The sequence below is a fragment of the Xylocopa sonorina genome, chromosome 1, assembly GCF_050948175.1.
Source record: "Xylocopa sonorina isolate GNS202 chromosome 1, iyXylSono1_principal, whole genome shotgun sequence".
Classification (NCBI taxonomy): domain Eukaryota; kingdom Metazoa; phylum Arthropoda; class Insecta; order Hymenoptera; family Apidae; genus Xylocopa; species Xylocopa sonorina.
In genome coordinates, this window is record NC_135193.1 from 16,349,291 (window position 1) to 16,368,651 (window position 19,361).

At 43.0% G+C, this 19,361-nt stretch overlaps 1 protein-coding gene across 2 annotated transcripts; it reads right to left on the reverse strand.

Annotated features, from left to right (window-relative positions):
- Nucleotides 1-680: 680 nt before the first annotated feature.
- On the reverse strand, nt 681-5,164 carry Ripk5 (receptor interacting protein kinase 5). 2 transcript variants are annotated; one of them, XM_076909103.1, is made up of 4 exons: nt 4,982-5,164; nt 4,177-4,349; nt 1,674-4,106; nt 681-1,600 (listed from the first exon to the last, which is right to left on the reverse strand). In XM_076909103.1, exons 2-4 carry the CDS (start codon nt 4,298-4,300, stop codon nt 1,227-1,229), a joined length of 2,931 nt encoding a protein of 976 aa, XP_076765218.1. In that variant the 5' UTR covers nt 4,301-4,349; nt 4,982-5,164; the 3' UTR covers nt 681-1,226. The 2 variants fall into 2 exon arrangements, with proteins under 2 accessions (XP_076765218.1, XP_076765219.1); XM_076909104.1 differs by lacking the exon at nt 4,982-5,164 and adding an exon at nt 4,718-4,916.
- Nucleotides 5,165-19,361: the final 14,197 nt, after the last annotated feature.

Sequence of the window (19,361 nt, forward strand, 5' to 3'; positions counted from 1 at the left end):
TTTAGATCCTGATACAATGCATTGTTCATTGTAGATGTTTCTACAGAATCTATTTTTTTACATTTGAAAATATAAATAAAAATAAAACTTTTATAGTTATATATAATTACGTTATTACGCTGATCAGGATAATTAGATTTTAATACTGACAAATGTTTTATCAATTTTATATAACAACAAATACTTGTAAATGTATTATAATTTATACAAAACACTAAGGAATCTTAGCATACAAAAATATAATAGAAATAAAAAACTATATCTCACTGTTTATCGTCACTTAAAATTAAGTAAAAATACTATTCTCTGAATAACAATGGTAGTTCATTAAATACTATACCTTTAGAGATTATGCCTCCATTAGTTTACAAATATACAATTATATGGCTTCTTGATACCTGTTGGTAATCAAGAATCTATGTATATTACACAGAGTCCAAATGTACAATAAAAATATATCTTGTCAAATGATAAAAGTGTGTTAAGCGTTAGAATTTTTTAAAATTCCATTTGAAGATTCATGTAGATTCTATTTCGAAGAATCTGTCATCTGAAAATAATATAAATTTTTATAAATATTTTAATTTCTCACTGTATAGCAAATATGTATTGTATAGATGTTAGAAAAACAAAAAGTTTAAGAAATGGATATTTGAATGAATGTAATAGCATGAAGATAATTTAAGTAGAAAACTGAGAATCTTTATTTATTTTTCATTATTGAGTATACAATGTGTTTAACTTCTTTACTTCTCTCCTATTAACAACCTTTTTTTTTTATCACAATGAGGTATCGACAGACATATGTAATAGGTGCAGTATTAAAAAATAGTTCATTTTTTCTTGAAAAAGTTCTAGTATACTTCACACTAATTACATATGTAATTCATTGAAGTACCATAATCACTTATGCTTCTAATATAAAAATTAATTTACACTATGACCATAACTGATTTAATCACACATCTTATTTACATGATTCAATTAAGTTTGTTATAATTTCTACTAAACGAACAAATGTAAAGTAAAAGAATTTTCAAAAATTAACACTAATAAGAAGCTCGTCAAATTAATACTGCATTTAAAATACTATCGAAAAAGCGTCAGTTTTACTTGCAGTAAATAACGATAAAGTTTGTTTTAGAAAAAAATGTTTAAATTTGAGATTGAATGTAGTCAAATCGTATTGAAGCTTGAAATGCAAAGCAAAGAATATAAAATTGCTTTTAAAAATCTCGCATTTGAATATATAAATTGGAGCGTAAACTTGCTTGAAACAGATTGGTCATGTGAAAAACAGGATGTTTTACAGCTCTTATTGCTTTACGTTTTAGAGGATTAGGACTAGCTACGGCACCTCTTTGATTATAAGGCTCAACTAATGCTAATGCAGGATTTTTTGAATAAGATGATGAACTTTCTTGTAGCTTCTGTGTGGAAAGCAGTAAGGACTTGCCTCTTTCTGCTTTGCGTTGAATAGATTCTAACGCCGGTAGAATGGCTCCAAGTAACGGACGTTTGGATGGTTCTCCGGACCAACATTGTTCCATCAGTCTCCAACATTCATCATCAAAAGATGGTAATCTTTCTGGGCGTATACCTAATAATAATTACCAATAGTATTCAGAACAAGACAAGAAATGAAATAAGTACTTTAAGACTTTTCAAATTACCTTTCTTTACACTGGTCCACAATTGTTCTTTATTATGGAATTGTTCAAACGCATATGGTAATCTCACGTGTCCAGCGCACATATACCAAAATAGAATTCCGAACGCATATACGTCAACACTACTGTCATAATGACCAGAAAGTAATTCTGGCGCCATATGGACAGGTGTTCCAACAATGCTTCCTGACATCATAGCTTCTGTGATACAAAATCCGAGATCCGTTAACTTCGCTCTATTTTCGGTGTCAAGGAGAACATTCTTCAATTTAATATCTCGATGTACGAGTCCTTGGGAATGAAGATAGCGTATTCCCTCTAAGACGTCTATTGCTATTTGTATACGTTCCGACCAGGACAAACCATTGCGTATTCCACAATATAAATCGCGACTTAAGCGATCTGATATTAAAAGAACCGCGGACCCAAGACCAAATCCTCCGCCATAAGACTGATCGATGACTGATCCTCGAAGTTTCACTATCCTTTTATGATCGGGGATTGATCTAGTGTAATAAAATTCCATAGCCAAATCATTCCAGTGTCTTTCATCTGGAGGAACAACTGATTTAACCGCACAAGGGCCCGGTGCACCACCCCAACCATCGCAAGCAAATACGACTCCGTACTGACCACGACCAATTTCTTTACCGCAATGGGGAATTCCATAACGTACGGCGTCTGTCATCGATGTTGATTCTAATGCTAATTTAGCTAATCTAGGAGCGTGATATTTTCTAATAGCTATTCTTTGTTCTTCCGTTCTTTCCAACTTTCCGGAGTAATAATTTTCTAATGATCTCAGAGCTGCCTGAAATGAATCGTGCGAGGACCTAAGCTTATCTCTAAATTGCATTGATATCGTTTTGGCCAGTTTTGCTGCCGATAGAGAATTCAATATCTCGATGGCCACTTTCTGTCTCCAGGTGATATCTAAAGTTGGTGTCGGTGACCACGGTAACGGTAAAGATTTAAAGAGCTGTCTCAATCTTTCTAAAAACGAATGTACCAAAGATGGCGAAGAATTGTGTAACTCAACATTATATGCAGCTGAGAGTATTTGTTTTAAAGCATCGCTGGCTAGTAAACAAGTATCGCGTTCGTATGTTTTTTCGAGACTTAACAAACAACGCTGTAAGGTACCAACAAACGTCTCACGCAAACAATTGACGGAATTTACAAGTTGCTTTGCAACCTTTTCGCTTAAACGGCCCAGTACTATTCTTTGAACTTCAGAAGTTGCTGCTCTAACAGTTGCAGACCATTCAGCTCTTTCGGTATTATTAAAAGGAATGTTTTGATATGAATACAGATCGTTATTAGACTGTAGCACATCATTCTTCATCTCTTGAATGATATTTTGTATCAGGTCAGTTAATTCTTCCTGTTTTTCATTAACAATTTTCATTAAACTGGCATATAATTCATTTTCCTTCTGCTGAGCATATTGTATTCTTTTTGGTGTTATTTGTATCTTCCGTGCCATATCGAATGCACTTAAAATGAATTTTCTCAAACTTGTCGAGTGTACTTCGTTTAAATAGGTGCTCGCATTGATAAGGTACGTTTGTAAACAACCACGAATAAAATATAAAATTCGATCTGTTTTCTTGCACGAGTCCAATAAGTCACTAGAGCATATATATTGTCCACCACCTAGCCAAGCGAGTTGATCAACTTCAACAGATTCTCCCATTCCAAGAAATCCCAAATTTGTCAGTTGGTCCAACCATGTTAAACCAAGTGAGTTCATTCGGTCAAAATCAATACCATCGTCATCAGTTTTACTTGACGTAGAATCATTAGAGTTTAGTCGATTTTGAAGTCTGTGCTGTTCAGATTCTGTAAGTTCAGCATCGATGCTAGTCAGTGAGATATTTCCCAAAGATGATATAAAGAGCACTGGGTTGTATGGGTAAGTTTCTTTCAAATCTCTTAATTCTTCTAAATTTTGCTCCGTTAGTGGCTGTTCTCCAAGCGCGTATAAAAATATTGGTAAAATTGATAATAATTCTTTAGCAAGAATTTGTATCGCATCATTATTTGGAGCAATAAAAATCTGAACGCCATCCTTCAATATAGGCTGATCAAGTTTTACTTCGAGCACGGTTGGACACGTTATATCTTCGGTACCAGATTTCGTTAAATCTTCAATTGGAAGAGTACTCCATGGTTTCTCATTTCCCCGCAAATGTTCAACTACTTCATATTCTAATCCTAATGTAAGACTAATATGATTCATTGGACCGTAACTAAGTCTGATCCACCGCCATACTCCATTGCATACTGGTAAAACGTCGGAAGATATTAAACTATTAACTAATGCTGCTTTCGCTTTGCTATCTTGTCCAAGAATTACGATAGCTGGGGAGTTTGCTAAAATGTATGTAATTCTATCTAACGTTAAAGGAGGCAGCAGTTCCTCCACGATATTTTCTGAAAAAATGAATAGCAAATACAATTTTATCCCAAAATTATTATAGCTTAAAAGCTTCTAAATATTTACCTCCAGGAAAAAAGTTTTCTAGGTTAATAGCCTCTAATGCCCGTTGAGTTTCTTCAAGGATATGTTGTAGTTGATTTCTGTTACGTTGATATCTTCTAAACTCTCGTGGTAATTTACTTACCATTTTTTCAGCAATCTTTTAAGAATTTTAATACTTTAAAATCTTTTCCATCCTAAGAAAAGCACACAATTCATGCTGCATTAAAACATTTTTTTAATTTTACACTTAAACCATTCATTTAAAATTTTCACTACATTAATATAACTAACTTTCTAAGTTATAAATACTATCCTCCCTTCTTTTTGTTTGTTCACAATAATGTATTAGAGCTATTGAGATACATTTATTCTATTAATAACTATGTGGATAGAGCTGAAAAATGTGACACGTCTCAATAACAATGATAATAAATTAAATGTCCAATTACCCGGTATCGTACGAGTTAATCTGATCAAAATTTTTTATCTAAATACAGCATATTTCATTTTAATAAATATGCTGCTTTTTGAAAGTCGTCTAAAACTATTGTGTGTTACTAACCATTAAATCAATTAAACATGTTGGCAGTTTTATTTGAAGTGTTATTTAACGATCGGTTTTAGCTTGTAAACATACATTTTTTTTCAGTATTGTATTATGTACACTTGATATAAGAAATTTTGATTTTCCATTAGTGAAAGTGTATTAAATTATTCAACCAATGTACGTGTAAATGACCTTTTGTAAAACTCTCTCCCAATAAATATATTCACAACATATAAATACTCCCCGCAATAAGAATTTTAACAGTCGATTTAATAATACCTCCGTTTCGAAGAATTCTTTTTTTGAAAATGACAAACTCCACGCAACTACTGTGTGTGCTCAACGCATGATGGAAACTAAATAAGCGCGGTTGTTTTGACTCGAACAGAAACCGTTTATTATAGCCGCACTCGCGCTGCCACTGATTATAAATATATACGCAAGGCAAGAAAATATAGAATCGAGTGATAAATCGTACGCACCATTTGCTTGCGATGATTAGCATACTTTATGTCTTACCGTGTACAGATGTATCTTCATTCTGCGTGATTAACAAAATACAGTCAAAGGATCCACAATAAACAAGATTCCCCCTATTTCAAACGATAATATTCTTAGATAAGTGCGAATACGTGCAAACAATTTAGACATAACTGTAATAAATTTTATTTACACGGACTCGTTGTGGAATTCTAGGCGTCAAGAGTAACTTATTGAATATTTCGTACAAGCGTTACGTGTGTAAATCTTATCGATTTATTATCCATAAGTTTTTTTTACACGTACATAATAATGATTGCATAAGAAATATAAAAAGTGACGAAATTATTTTAGTAATTGTAACATAAAATAAATTTTTCATCTGTAATATTAATTTCTTCTCGATGAACATGCGCGTACCATCCATGGTTATCCATTAATTTACAAATCTTTATTACTTTATTCGTGTATTACATGCTGCAAATCGTGCGCTGCAAGTCGTTATGTGAAATTTTAATACGAAACACGTACAGAATAAAATGAAAAATTTACTATTTATTGCTATACAGCCCAAACACCTGGTGGCAATTAATCTTATATCCGTCATAGCTAGTTTGAATATCGATACTTATGTATTTGTTACCATCTGCGACTGTACATAAACTACGAATGTTAATTTGCACAATGAATTTATTAAAGCATTTAAGTAATTGGTGAAGCTAGTTCTACACTGTTCTAGAAATCCATAATTCTTTTTATTTTAAATAATTTATGCATATATTTTATTGGTAACGTAACGTGGCCGGGACCTATATTATCGACGAGTTGTTACGCTTAGTTTTTGGTCCAACCACACTCTGCTGATTCAGTAACATTTCAAGCGAGATTGCCTGTGATAAGACAGTTTCCGAATGGTAATGTAGATTGAAAGTTACATTGTATTATTACATTACAGATGGATCTGCGTGCATCGTATTCTTTTATAACTCTGCAAATTTAAAAATTTGAATTATATAATTTATGCGATTACTTTCATTACTACAATTATTCCATTCTTCCGTTTATTATTATTTGGAGTACTGCTTATAGTTGGCCAGAAATTATTTTAACTTATGAATATTAAATTTGGTTTCCTTTATGTGTCATATCATATAAGATACATTTATCAAACTTACTAATTTCAGAGTTCCTACATTGAGAGATTATCGTGATTTTGAATGATTTTACCATTACTGATAAATAATTTCACGTAGTATTTCAACTTCAATAGAACCGTCCCAAGCGTATTGTCGTTGAACATAGAATTTATAATGTTTATAATATGTATGCAAAAGTTGCATGAAAAAAAATACCATTTTAGATGATAAGTCTGCTTTGTTTCACGTTTAATGCTTAATCTTGAAAACTTGCAAGTGTAATCAGTAATCAAATTTATTAGTTTCTATTGTCTTGGGGAGCGAAATTCTTTTCCGATTTTATGGCGTGGAAAGACGATATAATAAGGAGAGAGCCGCCTCGAGCGAAGCTGCAAGTAACGAGGGAATAAGAATGGCTAGGCAGCCAGGGGTGATTCTAGCGATGGTACGGGGTAGGTGGTTCGGGGTACAAGATTTACTGGACTTGCTAGTAGCCGCTAACTTCGCAAGGTATATCTTCTTGAAAATATTGAGGCGATGTAACGCGAATGTCGATAATTCTTTCAGGAAAATGTAATCAGCATTGCGCATAAATCCACGTTCGATTCAATAATCAAGTTGAACTCGATCCGCGTATTCGAATTACAGGATGGATACGAAAGCCACAAGATTCACAGATTCACCAAACCGGATCGTTCTTACACAAAAGTGCAAACACAAATCTCGTGCTCGTTTCGCACAGTTAATTCGCAGATCTGGATAATGGATCCCCGGATGTACTCTCAGGGCTCAAGTTCCGTGGTGCGCGTCTATCCTTATTTCTACTTCTCACGATATCGCGGCATTTGTTCCGCGTTAGAAAACCCGCAAGATTCTACACTCTGTTTTTGAGAAAGGAAAAGCGAGGGATGTACAGGGACGAACAGTGACCGGTGTTCCGGTGTCCAAGCGAAGGTCAGGATTTTCAGAAGCGTGTAATTAATTTCCCATGTCACCGGGAGCCTCCTCCTGCCCTTCGTCGATCAGCCCCACGCAAATCTCCCGAACCACGACGACAATAATGCTGGCCATTTCGTTCGACAGTGGCCGAACGCCTCAGTAGCTATCCTCCGCCAGCGAACCCCTTTTCGGGGCTAACCCCACGCAGAGAAAGGGCTGACTTCACGAACAAGCATCCTAGCACCGATCCACCACCACCCTCCGTTCCCTTCGATCTAACGATTCCTCCTTTTCTATCCCGCGCATACCAACCCGCCAATATCAGCTTCCGTAATTAAACATAACAGATCAACATCCGACGTTACGTAACCGTGGTTCCTTGTCCTCCTCTCCATTGCCGCGTATCCGTCTATTATTGGTGTACACACCCATGCACGCACTCGAGGACGCGCGCGGCCCTCTGTATAGGTATCCGAACGATCTCCTGACCCCCGGTTACTCAACTCGAATCGGTTAATTGGATAAATGTCCGATGAACGCCGGGCCATCTCTCCCCCAAGTCCTATACTCAGTCGTCTCTCACCTCCTTCTCTTGCTCCTTCTGCCATTCTCGGAGCTTTCCGTCGGGTTATCCCCACCACCGTCCCTTTTACTCATTTCCGCCTCTGTCCTTATCAGCCTCATTGGGAAAACAATCACTTGTCCCGCGGAGATGAATTTCCCGGAGCGCGCTGTATTTTCTTTCGCATCGACTATTATCCACGGGCATAGGAGGAGGGATGAATCGACGGGGCTCTCGGCTTAACGTTCGATCCAACCGATCGAGCGTTAATTACGGATCGTACCGGAGCAGAGTCGAATCTAATCGGTCCCGCGTTGGCTCCGGTTCAATTTTCAAATCGCTAATCGCTCGGACGACAGTATTGAATTAGCGTCGATTAACGCGAGGCGGCGGTAAGCATCTTTAATTAACGATGACAAAGTTCACGGAGCCGGCCGAATAATTCTAATCGCGTATATCTATTTATTTTACCAACCACCTGGTGACGGGCCCCGCGGAATATTGCATTTCCAGTTCCCGCAGACCATCTCTCTTCATTTGTCTCCTTCCGACGTTGACTTCACCCTTGGATTCTATAATCCGCTTACAGCATAGTCTCGTTACGCGATTTACATTATTAATTCCGCGCGAAGCGTGCTTTTATTATTTATCGTCCAAGATGGAGGAGCAAGAGGAGGCGAGGTTTCGTTCCGCGTCGATAATTAAAATATCGTCGCCCGTAACGTAATTATTTCTAATTCGACGTCCTAGCCCGCTCGAGCAGCGAACGTGACTCCGTCCCCCGAGCATCGCGAACAATTATACTTTCGATTTCATTCGCCGCGTCGCATAACATCTGGCGACCGTTCAAAATTAGGGTTTCGAGCATAGATTAGGATGCGTCGTGTTCACATGCCGGCGGCGCTTCTTAGTGGCAGCGACGGCAAATAAGGTAGTCGGATTCTAATTGCCTGTCATAAATCAAGGACAGCACCTGCACAATTTCGAGATGTTTATGGGGCGGTGCCGTTACATCCTTCATTAGGATGAAGTTATAGACGAGACGACAGACTGATTCGAGTTTAATTCGTACCCCCGATTAGATTAATATCGTTAATCGTTATCACTTTTCGGGAGACCGGTACCTGGTCGCTTGTCAGTTTCCGCTCGCTCCTCGGGCGTATCGCTGTCCTCGTGATTCCTTCGCGATCGTCCGTCGAGTTTATTCGATTAAAAAGGTGCCATTAATGAAATTGAATTTCTCGTTTGGCCGTCTTCGAGGCTGCGAAGGGGTAAGAGTAAATGTTGCGAGCAAGGCGTTAGGGGATTCGGACAATCTCGTCGCCGTTTTCCTGCAGAGCGGTGAATTAGCGTGGAATTAGAGCCGGAGACACGAGGAGAGGCAGAGATTAGTGGATATGTAAATTAGGCGGCTCCTTTGCCGTGCTATTTGTCATTTTTGCCGGGCCCACTTCTGTTGGGGATACCGCGTGGAAACGGAGTGGAAGCCATTGCGTAACGACAGGGGTAAAGTCAGGGGTTTCAATTACGTCACCGTGGACACCGCAACAAATAAATTCACGTCTCTCCGCGGACGTTACCAAGTGATTAGTATTTGTGGTATTTACGTTCGGGGACGTCGCTTAAAAGTTTCAACGCCTAACATCGGATGCGGTTATCGTTTCGCACAGCGGCCCGGCGAAGTGGATCGCCGCTAGCTGGCAATCCTCCAGTGTGCGTTTCTTCTTGTTGCATAATTGAGCCGTTGGAATTAAAACTGTCCCGTTTACGATACAGCCGCGGCGGTATTTGCATCGTTAACAGCTCGTCACGAAGTATAACGCGTTATCGGGCAAACGAGAGGCCACGGGGACGACGAATAAACTGGAAAAATGAAGTACGACGGACGGCGAGAAGGGCGAGACGGCGGGAAGAAGATAAAGTACAGCCTCCCCCGCAAATAATATGCCGACAAGCTTTATTTTATTTAAGCAGCCCCAGTTTTTCATTACATTCATTCTCACGGTTTCCTCTTCATTCTCATAAGATACACCGACCAAGTGGATTCAGTGGCGAGAAAGAAACGCACCCCTGTTACTCGAATACATTATTTACCATTCTCGTTTTCTCGACGTAACTTCGAGGTAGACGCATCTCTCGATCCATCGCTACGTTTGTTAAATATTTTTGTTTCTAAATCGTTCGAACGTTCGTGGACGCCAAAACCATCCCGCTAAAGCCGCCGGAGGGAAAGAACGAACGCGTAAAATCATTTTTGGCATACTCGATTTCATCCTGACGAACGATCGCATTTCGGGATACGAGCGGCGGCAGGGAGAGGAGGAAAAGAAAGCGAGTTTAGGGTGTCGGAGATGCAAGATTACCGTCGAAAAAACTTTTGCCTCGGCTGGAAGGGATTTATTCCGGAATCCCTGTAACCTATCGAAGCAGGTCATTCCACGCAATGTCCATGGCCGGAAAACTTAGATGACCTTGGGAATCGCGATCGATCGGCGGAACCTCTGGGGCGGAACGGTTTCAACTTACCCTTCTGATACATACGCGATAGGAGCTTTTCTTAACGCGAAAGTAATCTCACGCGCGTCTACGATCGACGAGCGAGCCACGCGAAAAACCGAGCCACCGTTTCTCTATCGATAATTTTAACGATCGACGGATACGCTTCTTCAATTCTCCGTTGGAAAATTCAATGAGAATTAACCGGAGCGCGATCCAATCGCGTTCGCGTTTAAATATTTGTGCGTGTACGTACGTCTGGATCCACGGCTCGTTCCTTCTTCAAGGGTACGTGACTGCACCCGGGAGCGCCATCCCTTCTTCCCCTGAAACAGGAACATCGAGCGCCTAACGGAACCCAGGCCAACCCCCCTACTCTCTTAGCCATTGCATACTTTATTGTGCGCATTATTTAAATGAGCGCAACTTCGCCGTAATCTTGCCACCGAGCAAACCCCTCCGACTCTCCTCCACTTCGTTCTCTCCTCTGCGCCCACCCGCACCCCCCCCCCCCCCCTCCCTCCCCAGCCTGTACCAACTACCTAAGCAACCCTTAACGTGTGGCGGTAGCTGGCGCGGAAAGGAGCGAGGGAACGGCGAAGAACGAAGGAGGGGTGGAAGAGCCACTAGCAAAGGGAAAATGGTGGGAGTAGGGTTTTAGGTGTGGGTGGTCGGCGGAGCTTTCCCTGGGGTTGCCGGTGCTGTGGGGCAGAGAAGAGGCTGGCCGACCGTGTTTTTGCGAGCTGTTTCTGCTGACCAGTGCGGCTTTTCCTGTGCGGTCATCTCTCGTCGCCTCCCAAAGCTTGTAGAGTCGCTTATTGCCCCGAAGCTCCTGTTAACCGCCCTCTTTAGCTTCCTGTCTCGACAGTCCTACCTACGCTACATCTTCTCTTTTTTTTCCCCTCCTTCTCTCTCACTCTCTCCCTTTTTCTCTCTTTCTCTCTCTCTCTCTCTCTCTCTGTATCGACACGCGAGCTTGCTCCACCGGGCAAAGTTCTCGTCCATTCTTCTGGATCTTCTTGTCCGAAGCTCTTTAGGAGACTCTAGAATTCTCTTTTGTCCCTGGTACGGTTCTTGGTGCTCTCGAAAATGCCTGCCGTCTCCCGTCGATTGTACGCATGTTTATGCGATCCGCGCAATTGCACGTGATCGTATTACGTACACGAAACAAAGGTAATTTCGTGAGCCCACGGGTCGAACAATTAGCCGAATCACACAAACGTAACAGCTGAACATTAACTCGTAATGCGACCCTTCATTTACTCGACCGTTAGCCACACCCTATCCACCGGGTCTTCAAGAGCGAGCGTTCCCATCGTCCCCCTACCTTGTCCTTTCGATCTTTCACGCCAATCGAAGCTTGGATTCACGCTGAAAATTGCGCAACGAAAGGCACGCGTGAATTCTGCATAAAATATTACCACGGTACATTCGGGGCGGTAATAGTCTGAACGTTTAACAAAGACATCAAAGCTGACGGTTTATCGGTGGCTTCCTTTGGGTTCAAATTACTAGTGGGTATTTCCTTATCTCTCTCCCCTTGGTAAGCCAGGAAAGAATAACTACCCGAAGATATCGAGCCTGCATATGTATCAACGCGGTGAATATTCCGTAAAGAGATCGATAGGGCCGAGATCGAGTCGGCTCTTCCTTTCCACCCTTATTTCTTTAGCGATCGTTACTTTATCGCCGCGCAGGGCGACGGTGAAAGTTTCGGTTCCGACGCGCGTTAAAAGTGCGAACAAACAGAACGAGTTCCGATAGGAGGTAGGCGGGACGGGAGTGGAAAGACACAGAGGACGCGTGTCAGCCCTTGGTAAGGTAAAATACCGCGGCGCGAAGCGGTTTTATAGTTGCGAAATATTTGTAAATATTTCCCTTTTACGGGGCGAGAGATTGGAAGGGGTTGAAGAGGCTCCTCTAGGCGGCAGGATGAGCCGAGGGTAGAAAGGATAAAAGCTTTCTGCTCTGTACGTTTGACGGTCAAACGGTTTCTGTATTTGGCAAGGCCTACGCTCCTCTAAAGCCCTTCAAAGAAGTGCCACGTGCTCGGCATAAGTTTCTCTTACGATTAGTGCCGGTAACGGAGTTGTTTGCGCTGAAAATATTCCAACCGCTGGCTGCAGGGGGTGTAGCTTTTAACAATTTCCAAGATAGACCCGTCCGTATTTACGGAGTACACGAAATTCTCGCTTATCGGGCTGGAAATTATGTTTACCCCTTTCTACGCGTACGCGTTTACGCGATTTTTGTTCCCGTCTAGCGTGTATCGTAGCAGATATTTCTGTATCTCTGTACCTGTTTCCTCTTATGTCGTACAAGATACAATATTTCTTTCTCGATAACATCGACGATGAAAAGAAGGGTAGAAAGTTCAGGTGTTTCGATATAAATCAGGCGAGGGGTGGTTCGGGTTGTGTTCGTTCACCACGTGGTGGATGCTTCAATCACGTAAGGGTATCCCCGATCGGTAAACAAGCGAGGGTCGTTACAGCAATGGTTAAACTGATGACTATAGGCCAATAAGAGGCCGGGGGTATTTAGGAGGGTTGTTTACGGCTACTTTTCTTTTTCTGCTCAATAAGGTTTAACCACCCCAAGAGACCATCGATCTGTCCATCCAGTTTTCCTAATTGCTGACGTTGCAGCGATTATTTTTTATCATGTTTTTCCCAACTTCCTCCCCATTTCTATCTTTCTACTTACGGTTAATTGTTTTGTTTTACAAATACATCGCTCGTCGGCCAATGATACGTTTTTATCTATCGAAAATCAGACACGAGAACGTCTCGCGAAGGTTGAAAAGCAACGAGATCGAATCGAATGGGAAATATCGCGGTAAGTTTAAGGGTAGAGAGCATTTGCGTGTGCCGATCGACCACGCGGAACGAACGTCGTTTTCATCGCGTTTTGCTCTTAAGCGGGTTGTTTTCCTTTCCCACCCAATCCTTTCGCGCATCCCCTTTCTCCGCTAGTTCCGCGTAGACCCCTAATCCTGCATCATCAAACAGTGGAGAAGAGAAAGAAACGAGCGAAATAAAAAAAATAATAAACCACCGGTGAACGGCGAAAGTTGATCGAGACGTAACGAGCATGGATTAAATGTGCCTTCGAGGTAATTTCGGTAAGGAAAGAAAGCAGATTGCGAGAGAAAAAAAGAGGAGGGAGGGGATAGGAGGGTGTAGAAGACAGGGTATAGATAGCGAGGGAGAAGGGGACGTTGAACCGAGCGTAGAACGGGTTGGTATTTGAGATTGGCGGGTGCAGGCGGTTGTACGGCCCGATGGAATTGTGTTTGTATTTTAATGAGGGGGCTATGCTAATCCCTCTCGCGGCACGCAGCCGTTTCCTCTCCTCTCCGTAAGAGAAGGAAAACCCGTTTTTCCATTTCGCGGCTGCCGCAAACGGCTCACGGCGTTGAACCGAGTCTGAGCCGTGAAGAGGAGCCGCGCCGGTTAGAGACCGACGAATAAATTCGCACTTCACTCGTGTATTTGCAAATTTTAAAGGGAACCAACGGAGGTGAGGGCGGGGAGGTCCCTACAACGCCCGATTGTTTTAATATCTTTTGCCTGCCCGCTTGCCACCGGAGGGTGTTCCCCGTACGGACTGAAAATCGAAACCGTAAAAGGGGCAGCCAATTTTTTTATCCGCCCCCGTTTCACTTACCTATTATTATTACTATTATTCCAGTTCTTTGATCGTCGCCAGGCAACCGCAATATTTCCATGCGCTCGAACGTTATTATTAGATTTTAACGGGCGATCGGTTAAAGCGTTCTACCTTGCGTACGGACGATTCTTAAAGAGGATCATTTCATCCTTTTCAGAACAAAAAGTCCACCCTCTAACGCTTCCCCGTCTGAGTATGCTCGATGATGCTGCTCCTCTCGCCGCTCCCGGCACCGTTTCACCCCACTTTGACCCACTGCCATAATTTCAGGAATCGATAGTGTTCATACGCGTGCCTGCATACGCTCGTTTTCACCTCGGCGCGATCACTTCCTCAGGAAGGTCGTTAATCTTCGAGCGAGAAGGACGGTGGTAGGAGGGGTTGGAAAAAAAAAGGAGCAAATCGAAGCGGACGCCGGTTATTAAAAGTTCTTCGTTGTTTCAGCGGTGTTCGTAAAAAATTAAATAGCTCTCTCGAGATGATTCGACAGCGTTCGTAATTAATATTCCTCCGCCTCCTTCGCCTGCCTCCCCCTTCAGGTTCCCAATTCTGACGTTCGGAGTCGAAACGCGGAAGCGAAATTCGTTGCGAGCCGTGGTAGCACAGTTCGGCGAGTGGCCATTACACGAGGACCGAGAGCTTTTTTTTCCAAGGGAGTGAGCTCGGGAAAGTACGAAACTTCCTGGTAGACAGGGAGTTAGCTTGATGGGGGCCAATCCAATCCAGTCGATGTATTTACAGATCACTAGCCGGAACCGTGGAAGTCTTGTATTCGTATATCGTATTCAAATTGCATCTCGTTCCGTTGCGGCCGCGGCGAGGTATCGCAAAAATCCACCCCCGCGACGTGCACCGCGGCAATTATCGGCCGTCGCATAAATCGCGAAGAAAGGATTGAAAATTTCTTGAACAGACGAGGATAATGTTTAATCGGATTCGGGGTTTACAGAGCGTAGGCCGTTTTGGTTGAATTTCAGCAAACATCGCGTATCGCGCGATGGTGTGTACAAGTGTGCAGGCCGGCTGCTTGAAATTTTCACATTCTCTTTCGCGTACAATCGTGCTCCACGTGGAATCAGGGAGGGGGCGGCGGGGGCCAGGCGACAGCCGGCAGACGGTTTAAACAATCGCCGAAGGGAAAACGAGGTGGAAAGAAAAAAAAGTCGTAGGGGTTGGTGGGGTAGGCAGAAAGGCCAGGGGTAATCCCGCTTCTCGTCTGCTTCGTGATACATCGAGATATCGCCGAGTCGTTGTTGACCGAAGTTTCGATGATTCTGCCCGGAGAGAAAGATTCGACCCGTGCCAGGACGATTATGTGCGAGCACGGGCTCGCGGGGGTTGTTCCTCCAATACAGAGGCGAGGGCCGCTCGCACCGTGGTATCGATGTATTTTCAATACCGCGGCAAAGCGATATAATCCGCGTTTAATTGGAAAACTTCACGTCGCCGTCTCCCTTTTCGATACAAATCGTGGTGGCGAAACTCTGAATCGCGGCGAGCCCCCATCTCGCGCTAGTCATCGTGACCCCGCTTTGGGGCTACCCGGTTTCCGTCCCCGGATGTAACCGTTTCGCGTTCGTATCGTTTCCCGCAACTTTCGACAAACTTCCCGCTGCTGCTTCCAGTTTTGGTCAACTTTTTATTACATTCGATTTCACGTAGGATCGTTTAAGAGATATAATTAATTAAAATCTAATTCGATGCGTATTTGCACGCAAAGTTCGCGACTTTCGCGCAGACTTTTCTTTATGGGAGTTGTCTGACGCGGTCGTCACCTCGTGTATACTGCATCCGCATTCTTCCAGGATCCTCGCTGGGAGACACTTGGCCGAGGATGGGGTTAAATTTAAAAAGTTTTTTAAGTACGTTTTGCCGTGCTTTAGCGGTGCACCGCGGGGTGAAACTTGCGCGCAAGATTCTCGTCGTTCCTGTTTGCCCGTCAGTCATGTCGTTTCCGTAACTTTCGGGGATGATTAACCTGGTGTGACGCTGGAAAATAACATTGGCGACGTCTTGTTCATATTGCTGGAAGGAAGGTGTATCCGTCTTTCTCGCTGGCTGGCCCCGGCGACGAGCTTTAGATCGTGTAATTTCGCTTGGCTTCCAGTAAACTAGTTTTCCACGGGGGTCTACGTCCCCTGCTTCGCCTTGAATATTTTAATTTTACGACATAATCACGTTTATTACGTATATAAGCACTTGTCATGGATGATACATTAAAATCATAGGCTCTCCTTTTTCTTTCTCTTCGCTTCCATTTTAACGATGGAAAACCTGTTTCGTATAAAATTACCTCCGCGGAGCGGGAACTCTTCTTTTCTTTTTCTTGCAGTAGTAAAATATACTCCGTTAAAGAAGAACGGTAAATGTAAGGGTGGAAAAAGTTTGAAGAGCGGCATGAAAAGTGTACCGGCCGTAAATCTTGCTTCGACGTCGGTGGAAAAGTAAAACAATCGTTTAACGTTACTATTCCCGTCGATGTTAATCCCCTCCGTAAATAGAGAGAAAATCTTTGATCGATCTTTGAGTCCCGAAGTGCGCCAGACTTCTTATATATGCATTTTATATTTAAACGTGAAATGCACATATGTTAAGCGCTAAACTGTACTGTCGATAATATCCACCGTCAGAGGAGGTTAAAATATTCAGGCTGGCTTCTCATTTAGTGACACTGTCGCAACGCGTCCCTTTGTATGTCTGCCTTTAATAATTCACCCGTCGCGGGTTGGTATTTCCGAACGGCTCTCCTTACGGACGTATCGCGCAGCCGTAGCAATTAGAAGTCGTATTTTTAATTTCAGCATATCTGCTCATCCCTTCGAGAATAGCACAGCTGGTCTCCTCAGAACGATTATAGTATCACGGGATACGGTTTCGCATCGATACGCGATCGCGATTAAGTCAATCGTCGGTGCGGCTAGAAAAGAGGACGAAGAAAGGGAGACGGTAAACGTGAACAACGCGAGGCGACACAATAACGACGTCGTAAATATTGGATCCTCTTTTTTGCTGCCGGCTTAATGTTTTCAAAGGGACAAGAAGTTCTTAAGAAGGATCCTTCACGGGGTGGACGAGGATGAGAGGTCGTCGCGATAATTGTTATTACCATAACGCCTGTTATAAATGATTCGGAAGATTCGTTCTTTGATTGTTATGCCCTGTACTTAATAATACCAGGCCGGAGGAGAAAGAGCGCGAGCTCGAGCCGGATGGCGGCGAAATCAGGCGTGAGAAGGCGCCCTACCCTTCCATCCCTTTAGCCGCGCTTTTAAATGTCTTTCAAGTTTTCAGCTGCGCGCAGCATTCTTGTGCGACAATCGGAGGGTTACCCGCCGCTGCCCTTTGTCCCGATAATTAAATCTAACGATTGTCATATTTTAATTGTTCTTCTTTACCAACGGACACGGCCGATACCGTAATGACAGCGGTAACGGGGATCAACGAAGGGGTATACGAGATCGAGAAAGGGTGCGGAGATGACTTTGCAACGCGTAACTTCTTTATCGTTCGCTTTGTGACATTATCGTTGCACGATGGTTGCATCGCTGTCTATCACGTTCTGGATACACTATAATACCAGGTATAAATCGGCGAGATTCGAGAGTCGATAGAGGGAGGATCGAGGGAGGGCAATAGTCGGTGGATAGAAATGCCATTAGCTAATCTTTTTTGTTCGCTGTATCACACGGGACACGAGAACACCTAATTCCGCGCGCGCTATACGTATAAACGTAGTCAAGTCGGATTATACAAGGTGAAACGATGGATCCACCCGGCGGTATCTCCGTCAGATAATCGCAATTGGTTGGAGGCGCGCGCGCGGGCGCGCGTGCACCCACGGATCCCCGCAATGCCGGAAAACATTCTCAATATTTGCAGATTGCAATGAGACATGCGAGCGTCGCTTCTTTTTTACCCTCTTTTAGATCCGCTTTAGGCGGTTTCGAGACACACGCTCGCCGGTAATGGGCCTCCACCTTCCTCTTTCTTCCACTCTTCTCTCCCTCCTTTTTTCTCTTCCTCCCTTCTCTGCTTACGAACCCTTCGCCGACCCCTCGAAGAAGGCTGCTGCCACTCCACCCCCGACGTCCTCCCATCGAGCCCTCAATTTACCTCAACGGCACTTCCTCCTCTTCTGTCGGATCGTAGGTGTCAATTTGGCCTCGAGTACCTGCCGAAGTTTTCACGAGTCTTCCTCTTTATCCTTTTTAATTTTTGCCATACCACTCGAACATTTGTCTCCGCTGATTGGATTCTTTGTTGATGAAAGTTCGAATTATTCCCGAGGATCGCGACGATGGAACTTCGAAATGATTCTACGAGAAAGGGGTTCCGATAATTGTCTGGTTCGGGGCTTATTGTTTCTTCTTTCATCGTCCATCTTTTTCTTCGTTTTTTTTCCATTTTTATTTAATGCACGTCGAAAGTGAAAAACAACGGGAGCAATGCCGATCGAGTTTTTTTTTTCTCCACGCCTACGGATATTGCGGGGTGGGTTTGTATAATTATTAGCAGCGCGAAACGTAATAGAAGAAACTCCTCAGACAATGGAGATAATGAAACTTAGAAGGGTCGAAGCAATTGCCGGTGGTTGTCGCACGTATGGTCGACAAAACCTTTGCCTGCTCGTGTCCTTTGTGCATACGGAAATAGGGTTTGCCAGGCTTCCTCGCCGCTGCCATTGCCGTTCGATCTCGTCGTTCGCATTTGCTCGAAAATTCGAACGCGTTCACCGCTCGACTCCTGCAGCGGATACGCGTCCTCCCTACGCGTGTAACAATGATATCGAAAAATTTCTACGCGAAACGGTGTCGAGTTTCGTTTATTGCGACTCGTTAATATCGATTTGGCATCAAGCGCGAAACAGGCGGAACAACTTTTGGAAAGAGTGCTTGATTATATCCTCGGAGACGTATAATTAACTGCCATGAACGAGGGTGGCGTCTCGGGCTTGTATAAATAACTTACGCATTGTCTTGACTCCGAGTCTGCACGCCGTGTTTGTACGACCATAATTCTCCCCTTCTTTCTCCCGATAAATCAACCGGGAATTGTTATTCGCGCATAACAAACTTCCGTGGCGTACGCTTATTTATATATTCTTAAGTTCCTCGATTAGAACTCGCGTTACGACAAAAGTCGAAACGGGAGGTTATTCTTTTTTTTCTGGCTCGGCCAGTACGCTTATTAGCATGAATTTAATTAGAGCGTCGGCTTGCCCGGCCGGGCGCGCCTCGACACATTGTATAAATACAATTATTGTTCATAAATATTCATCCACATTTAATATCGGGACATTGTGGCGCGGAAGTTTCAGAAGAAGGCGACAGTGGAGTTTAGTTGAAGTTTTCAGAAAATCCTCCGCGCCCCTCGC

What these genes read in the sequence shown, in the direction of transcription:
- Ripk5 (XM_076909103.1), bottom strand. Translation starts at nt 4,300, where the DNA reads ATGGTAAGTAAATTACCACGAGAGTTTAGAAGATATCAACGTAACAGA. An exon ending in AGAAAACTTTTTTCCTGGAG is followed by an intron (nt 4,107 to 4,176) that starts GTAAATATTTAG and finishes TCATTTTTTCAG; the next exon opens with AAAATATCGTGGAGGAACTG. An exon ending in GTGGACCAGTGTAAAGAAAG is followed by an intron (nt 1,601 to 1,673) that starts GTAATTTGAAAA and finishes AATTATTATTAG; the next exon opens with GTATACGCCCAGAAAGATTA.